The 8,765-nt window shown below is 45.8% G+C and overlaps 1 protein-coding gene across 1 annotated transcript in view; it reads left to right on the top strand.

Annotated features, from left to right (window-relative positions):
- LOC102021976 (pyrethroid hydrolase Ces2e-like) overlaps window positions 1-3,264 on the top strand; it is a 30,109-nt gene extending 26,845 nt beyond the window's left edge. Inside the window, exon 13 of the mRNA XM_005403717.1 lies at window positions 3,226-3,264. Coding sequence (XP_005403774.1) covers window positions 3,226-3,264 — 39 coding nt within the window. The remainder of the gene's footprint in view (window positions 1-3,225) is intronic.
- Window positions 3,265-8,765: the final 5,501 nt, after the last annotated feature.

Raw genomic sequence — 8,765 nt, 5'->3', positions numbered from 1 at the left:
AAGAAGAAGAAAAGAAGAAGAAGAAAGAGGAGGAGGAAGAGGAAGAGGAAGAAGGAGAAGGAGAGGGATAGGGAGAAGAAGAAGGGGAAGAGGAAGGGGAAGAAGAAGGGGAAGAAGAAGAAGGGGAAGAAAAAGGAGGAGGAGAGGAGGAGAAGAAAATGAGAAAGAGAAAAGGAGGTGGAGGAAGTGGAAGAGGAAGAAGAGGGGGAGGAGAAGAAAGAGAGACAAAGAGAACTAGGAAGAGGAAAAGGAAGAAGAGGATGAAAAAGAGGAGGATGAGGAAGATGAGGGTAAAAGAAGGAGAAGAAAAGGCACCCTAGGGTTGCTACTTCCCCACCCTGGAGCTTGCCTACCTGACTCTCCCTCTTCCACCTCAAATGACATGTTGCCTGTTGTATCTGGCAATTTGTTGAAGGAAGAATAATCGGAAAACAATCAGGAAAGCAGACTCTGAAATCCTAGTTTTAAGAGATGATGAGTGACTTTATGTTCATTATCCCCATAATCGAAATAGCTCACTTCCAGGGTGAGTACATTTACAGCTGAGGTCTGACTGCCTACTGGGTAACTAGAGCTGTGGGTCCTGGGTGTCATGTGTGGTATCCAGGTCCACATCCACGGCTTTGTTGAATCTGTGCAACCAGGCATTTATTCCCCTTATCTCAGCAACTCCTCATTGCTAGTGTAGTAGTCAAAGAGACAGTGCCCATCCCTCTTGGTACAAATAAGGAAATTTAGTTTAGCACCACTTAGTAAGCTGCTCAAACTTCTTACCTAGGAAATCCAAGGTCATAATTTATCCAAGACCTTTCCTGCTGTCTTTTCTTTACCCTGGGGCTCACCATCCCACACCCCAGATTCCAGCAACCTTTGGACCTAGGTATACTGTCACCAGTGGTAAGACAGGAGAGCTCCAGGTGAAGTCCCACCAGAGCATGGCATGCCCATGTTCCCCGGTTCCCATGGTTCTCTCTACTTTTGTGAGTTCCAATATCACCCTGACTTCTTCAAGTATATCTGTTGTGGAATTTCCAAGAAACTGGAGACACCAGAGGGATTTTTCAGGAGGACTTTAGCAGTGAATTTTCCAAGCCATTAAAAATGCTCAAAACTAGGCTGAGCCCCAAACCAAAGAGAAGTCCTCTTTTATTCAGTTTGTGACATCAAGCAAGTAGAGATGTAGAAGCAAAACAAAGGCAGTTAGTCATCCTAGCAGCTAACTGTATCTTAGCCTTAAAAGAAAACACATCCTGTGTATCTCAGGATGTTAGGATCTGTGCAGCTTGTTTATAACCCCATTTATTAGTTTTATCAGTGTTGGACTCCAGTATTACCCCTCTAAGGGAAAAGGTGAGAGAATTGCCTGAAATGTCTCTCTTATCAATGAGAAAAGCATAGCACCTAGGTGAAAAAATGTTAAGTCTGAGGAAGGAGTTGCCTGAGGAATTGCTTGCCTGAGCTGGGAATATTTTACGGAGGGAGACAGAGGCTGTTTCTCTCTGAGCTCTGCTTTATATCAACACCCTTCCCACGATAACAGCAAAACTTCATGATGATTTTGTCTTTTAATTCAGAGCCCCCTACTATCACTGATACAGCAAGCAAGTTCAACAAGAAAGGCACTCACAAGAAAACCAAAAAAGCAGGAACGAACAAAGCTTTTTTAGCCTGCTGACAGACAGTTTCTAACCAGGAGCCAAAGAAGATGTCCGCGCTGATCTGGGTCTCACCTTCAGTGTAAGTACATTTTAGGTTTCCATAGTAACCATTACCTCATTTTTGAGAATCTCACAAGAATGCCACACAATTATCACAAAGTTTACTTCTCCCAGAAGATCAGACAGCTGAATTCCAAATGACCATTGCAGTTTAACTTTTAGCCCACTTCCTAATTTGTCCTGTTTGTTTTCTTCCCATTTTATGACTCTGCTCTGCTCTGAGTTTATAATTAACCAAGGTGACTGGGATGAACTATAGCTTAAGTGAACTTTAAGTGAATTCTCTTAATATGGAGTTAAACACAGAAAATGGAGTCTCTCTTGCCCTATCATCACAACCATGGTGAGTCTTCCTTGATCTGAGAAGCTGGAATGCAGTACCAGTTGGGGGACTTTCCTCACCATCCAGATAGAGAATCTGAGGCTTACATATAGCATCTTACAGCTCAAAAGGCTGTACTGGAACTAGAATCTGCGCATATCCCCTCCACCTTCTGCTCTCTCCACACTGACCCCACTCTGACAGGAATCCAGCTTGGGTACAGAGCAGGGGATCTCAAAGGTCACACTTGAATGTTTCTTGAATGACTTCCCGGAACATGTCCCTTTCTGTGATCCTTCACAGAAAGGAGGGGCTCTGTGGGCCAGGAACCACCCCAGGATCACTTATCTGGAGGGTGGATGAGGAAGGGAAAGGTGAACAAAGAGAGGGCCTAACTCCATGTATACAAAAGAGGAAGGGACCAGGTTTGAGTTCCAAGGTTGGCTTGCAGCTAAGTGGTGAATGTGATGCATGAATGAGCAGCAGGTCATTGAGGACCTGGGCCCTTGGCCTTGTCTCTTGTGCAGTTAACCTCAGTGACAAGGAGAAGCTGTGGGTAAGAAGATGATGAAGTACTGGGCCAACTTTGCTCCAAATGGGAGACTGACTGTCCCCCTACCACAGCTTCCCAGTAGCCACAAACATCAGGTGGTTGTCTGTGGTGACCTCATTAGTATATGTATGTGGTTATTGACATGATAACATCCTCCCAACTCCAGGTCCTACATGGACATGGACAGAGAGGGGCATGTGGGTACCAGTCATTCATCCCTCTCCAAGTAGCCTGGATGTTGAGGCATAGCTATGTTTCAGTCACAGCCTGCCTCTTAGAAGGAGGGGAAAACAGACTATTCCTCCCCACCACATGGAGAAGATACTAGGGAAGGCCCTTGTTTTCCTACCTCAGAAACTCCCATCCTCATCACCCAGATCCCCTGGCCAGTTTGGCTGCCTGGCCTGACCCAAATCAGGGTGCTGTAGCCTGAGCTCTACAGGCCTCAGACTGGCCCCTTCCCTCTGGGATGGTGTGTTCAGAGGAACCTTAGTGCCTAGGGCCTGCCGCACTGGCCTATAGTGGAGTACAAGAAGCTGTACCTCAGTTGCATGTCCAGTCTGCTGTGGACCATGCTCTGCAGCCCCCTGGGCTGAAGTTCTGGACAAAGTCCCTGCTCCCAGAAGATCTAGGAACTAAAGGTAGCTGAAGAGAGGCATACAGAGGTCTAGCTCCCTATGTGGGTGGGATAGGGCAAGTTTGAATGAGGTCTGGTCTGTATCTGGTGCTACTTGCCCACTGAGGACCTCCAGGTGGCTCTCCCTTTGTGTAGTCATTTATCAACTCTGTGTCCATGCATTCAGTCGACACTTGTGAAGAACCTATTGCATAATGTTCATGCCAACCTTGCCATGTGTCCCCTCATGTAGAAGCACTAATTACAACCCCAAAAAGTAATGGGTGGCTAATTCCCAATGGCCACCCACCTTCCTCCACAGCCCACTCATCCTGGGAAACTCCTCACCTCACCTTCTTCCTCCTCTGTCTCTCCTCTCCTCACAACCCCCAAACTCTCCCCACTTTAAGAAAGATATCTTTGGGAAGTTTGCCCTCACTTGGATGTCAGAATCCCAAACCACCTTTCAGAAATCCCCCTATGTTCTCAGATCTGTAAGGCTCCAATAGAAAACCTAACTGCTCAAAACATAGGGTCTAAGTACCTTTAGGCTGCTATAATAAAAATACCATAACCTTATAAATACAGTTTGGAAGCTGGAAAATGAAGCTCAAAATTCCAGCAGATTTGGTGTCTGGTGAGGCCTTGCTCTCTGGGCTCACAGAAGCACTATCTCACTGTGACCTCCCTTGGTAAAAGAGGAAAGCCACGGCCCTCATGATCTTTTCACCTCTTGAGGCCCCTCCCTTTTTATTCACATCATGCTGGAGTTTAGGTTTCAACATATGAATGTGACTGACACAAGCTTGAAAAACATAGCACTTAGAGATTGCCAATATCAGCCACTGAATTTGCCAATTATTGAAAATGTCCCTACCTGGATATTTCTTAGATTTGAGTAGTTATCTTTATTTTTAAGAGATTTATTATGAAATAATTTATATATAATTATGTTCATCCATTTTAGCCATATAGTTTGGTAAATGTGAATAAATCTGTGAGAAATCCAACTACCAGCACATCACGGTCAAAATGTTTTTTCACTGCAAAAACTTTCCTTGTGGCCCTGTACAAGTCATCACTGCCATCCACCCTTCTCCCTAGCAACCTTCTAACTTCTTTCTGTTGCTATACTTTCCTCTTTCTGAAATATCATGCAAAAGGAGCCATTTTTCACTGGCTCTGTCACTTAACATACTTTTTTTGTGATTCAAGCTTTACTTCTCTCCTTTTATTGAGGAGTAGCATTTCATGTAGGGTGATACCACACACGTCCACTTCCCAGTTATGCACATCTGAGTGATTTCCATATTTGGCTATTTTTAATAAAGCTACCTTGAATACTTTCAGACATATCTTGTGTGGACACATGCTTTCATTTTCTTTGGGGTAAAGAAGTTAAAGGGAAATTATTGAGTCATATGACAAATTTGTATTTACCTTTAAAGAAAATTCTGCATGATTTTGCATCCCCACCAGCCATATATGATGGGGCCAGTTGATTCATATCCTCACCAAGATTTGGACTTGGGTCTTAAATTTGATTTGATTGAATTGATGTGTAGTGATATCATATTGCTGATGTTTCCCTGGATTTTCTCTCTCTCTCTCTCTTTCTCTCTCTTTCTTTCTTTCTTGCTTGCTTGCTTTATTTCTTTCTTTTTCTCTCTCTCTTTCTTTTTTTCTTTCTCTCTCTCTTTTCTCTCTCTCTCTCTTTCTTTTCTCTCTCTCTCTCTCTCTCTCTTTCTCTCTCTCTCTGCCTGTGTCTGCACCTTCTGTTTATCTCTCTGTTTCTCCTTGTGTCTCTCTTTTGCTGCATTTCTCTATATAGGTAACTTTTCAAAACACCCCGCAATACTCTTGAGACTTTTCTTCATTATACATTTTTACTATTACTTTGACCATCATCAATGTCAGGGCTTATTAAAATGATGCAGTAGTTGGGAACATGGGACCCTTCACTCTAGCAGTAGTGGACAGCACCCCTGGGGTTAAGAAAGAGCATGGTGGGTGCTGTCCAGGTAACAACTAGGTGTTTGAATCATGACCTTGAGCTAAGAGTAGCTGGGGCTCTCTCAGCAGCCACAGACCAGCTAGTAATTAGTGCAAGAGACTTAAGGGCAGAGGAAACAGCTGGCCAGTCAGGGGCTGGGGCCAATGCATTGGAGCAACAAAGGTTGGACAGGAAAAACTGAGTCAACAACTGGCCTTGTTGATTGGTTAGAGGTGATGAATCCCTGTCCCCTGCTCTGTGCTGACTATTCCAATTGACTCAGCTATGGTTCCTCCTAGAAAGTGCCTAAATGGGTTGCTTGGAACATGGAGCTCTGTAAGCCTGAGACCATTAGGGGCTGTGTGAAGAGACCATGGCTGGTTGTCAGTGAGCACTAGAGGCTGCATGAGGTTCAGCCCAAACCACTTCCCCTGGGAAATCAAGCTGTCACTTCCTTCTGTCTCGGTTGTCTCCTGGGAGGACTCTCTGAGTCAGAATCTCTTGGACATAGGTCTGTAACCAAGAGGCACCGTGCGTAGCTGTCTCCTGGAGATAGTCCTGGCAGCCCTGCAGGGTGCACGGCGTTAGAACCAACAAGTTCTGTTAAATGATTGCCAAGTGGAAAGGGACAGTGTACTCCATCTTTTGGGATAGGGCCACAGGGAAGCCACAGGTGGAGGAAGGGTAAGTAGAAGAGTGAGTCCTTTAGAAGTGCCACAGTCTCCAATGTGTTCCAATAAAATAACCATGATAGAATATGGAGTGGTGGATGGAGACCCACACAACAGAATTATAAGGGGGTGAGGAACCTGGAAAAGGATGCAGTGAACAGTGCTTCCACGGGCAAGGAGGAGCTTTCAGGATGGAGATTATAGTCAGACCTCCCCGCCTTTGCTCAAGCTGTTCCCCTCAGCTCCATTAAAGTTAAATCCAATTCCCCATCTATAGAGATCCTCCTTCTTAAGGTTTAGGTCTGGGTTGTCCCTAAAAAGCCTCATGTGTTTAAAAGTTTCTTGGATCATAGGGTGCTAAAGCTGACTTGCTATTTTGAGGTGGAGTGTGGTCAGAGGTGGTGGGTCACTGGGGGCATGCCCTGAACCCTCCCAGGCTCCTCCCTTCTCTTCCTACTCATAGTGATCATTACTTGATCAGATTTCCTCTGCCCAGACCCTTCTACTACTTTGTTTTGCATTGGAGCCAGCTGAGCATGGACTCAAACTTCTGAAACTGTGAGCCAAAATAAGTATCTCCTCCTTTAAGCTGTGGGCACTAGCTACTGGGACCAGGAAAGTGATGAAAAAAACTCTTTGTACACCTCTGCAACAGCCCTCCAAGGTTGTCCAATTACAGCTTCGAGCTCCCCACTCTACTCCTCCAATAGTCTCTGTGGACCTGGGACTGCAAAGTAAGTGGACATAGGCACTCCCAGCTTTAGGAGAGGGTTTCTGATATCACACAGAGTCTGCAGGAGTCATGTCATGCACTAGGAAGAAGCCAAAAAGAGCCAGAACAGAGGGGAAGTGGCCATGCCCTGCCTCTTGGCCACTGGCTTGAAAGGACTGCTGCCCACTCAGCATCACTCCCTGGCTACCCAACAGTCTGCTTATTCCCTGCCAGGTTCAAACGGTAGCCTGGGCAAGGTTTTGCTTGGCTGCTTGCCAGTGAGTGGAGCAGTGAAGAAACTGGCCTAAGAGCTGACCAAGACCTTGGTTGGGCCTGGACCATAGCACTCTACAGAGATGAAGTTACTATCCTGTTCTGGGGCCAGGGTGGGGCTCTCATGGGTTTACAGAGGCAGAAGAAAAGACGTGGAAGAGATGAAAGCAGCAACAAGAGAACCATGGGTCTGAATGGACATATCCCTGCGAGAGATTCAGAGTACCTGAAGGGTACACCAGAGTGGGCCTGCTATGGGGTAGAAGAAGATACACATGGTAGACACAATGTGTCCATCATCTACCTTCACAACAATCAGGATCAGATAACTCTATCTTGTATGAATGAATGGTCAGATGACTCAATTGCTTCCTCCCTTCCTGACCCCAGCCACAAGCAGGGCGAGTATTTTATGGTCTGCTCACAGCTGTACATCTGTTTTCCATCTCTTCTAACACCACTCCTTGCATAGAGAATGCTTTCTTTATGTCATTTCACCTCCAGCATGAGATGCTGGAGAAGGAGAGATTTTTTCCACTGATTTCCGCAGTTCTCCCTGTGCCTCACAAATACTGGCAGGGTTAGAATGAAGGACCCTTTCCCCCTTCAGTGAATGACACCCTCTGCTGGATGCTCCAAGGCTTGAATGATGGTGCCAAGCACCAAGAAGCCTAAGTGGGCCTGTCGGGATAGGTTGGGGACAGGCCCAGTGACAGGAGTGGATTCTGAGTGGGAAAGGTTAGAAGTGTGTGAAACCACCATTTGCGTATCAAGGTTCCTTGACAATGGTAGGAAGATGACAAGGAAGTGGCATCACCCATAGTGTGGGAGGCAGCTGACTGGAAAAATCCAACCTGTTTTGCATTGCCTTCCCACAGCCCAGGACTTTGCCAGACCCATTCAGACAAAACACACAGGTAGTATGGGGAAGACTTGTCTGCATAAAAGGTATCAGCATGGGTGTCCACAGCTTTCTGAGAATTCCTTTTGCCAAGCCATTACTAAGCCTACTGTGGTTTGTGCCTCCTGAAGCTCCTGAACCCAGAAATGGTAGCAGGGATGGAACCTCCAATTGTGCCATGTCAGCTTTCCTGGGATAAATTCAGACCCTCACCTGGAGAGAAGTGTTGCTCTGAGTTCTGGGCCAGGCTGCAGTGGTTCTTGCATCTAAATCCTATAGCCAGTTTTCCTCTGCACTGATGAGATTCCCCATATAAGTATGCTGAAGTTCCAGAGGGTAGAATAACTTTGCCAGACTTCTGGCTAAGGGCTTGGCACCCAGAAGCTATTATCTCCAGGTACTCAAGAACAATATATATCAACCCTGTTCACTGAGATATGCAGAGCTGGCTATATTGAAACAGATGTTTCCTTAATTGGCTAAAAGAATGTGATCAAATCTGGGCAAGAATTGTCCCCCCTACTGATGACTGGAATGGGGGCTCAGGCAACAGCCAGTGAGATTCTAGGGCTAAGACGGGAGATAACATCTCAGCTGAGGTCATGGGACTCAATAAGAGTTACACCGTTCTGGCTGTAAAAGTGCCAGCCTTGCATACATCAAACTATCCATTACATTGCTAATCAGAGAACCTTAAAAACAGTAAAAAATTGCTGTTTTTTCATTATAGCCAATGCCTGAAAAGCTTCTTTTTCCAAGTACTCTGCATCAACCCCCACCCACCTCCCTGATTGATACTAATAAAAACCATGAGCTTTTTTACCATGGCCTTTTGTTCCACAGAGAACATGGGTCATCCCAGAGCTCCTCAACTACAGAACTTTCTCATTTTCTTCTTTTGCTTCCATGCCATAGTGCCAGGTGAGAGAGCTGAACCCTCCATGGAGGTCTCAGTAGGAGGGGCCCAGGCCTAAGGTCCAGGATCAGGCCGCAGCTGGAGGTGAAT

This window comes from Chinchilla lanigera, unplaced genomic scaffold (assembly GCF_000276665.1).
Source record: "Chinchilla lanigera isolate Chin_1 unplaced genomic scaffold, ChiLan1.0 scaffold00083, whole genome shotgun sequence".
Classification (NCBI taxonomy): domain Eukaryota; kingdom Metazoa; phylum Chordata; class Mammalia; order Rodentia; family Chinchillidae; genus Chinchilla; species Chinchilla lanigera.
This window is presented reverse-complemented; position numbering and strand designations above follow the sequence as displayed.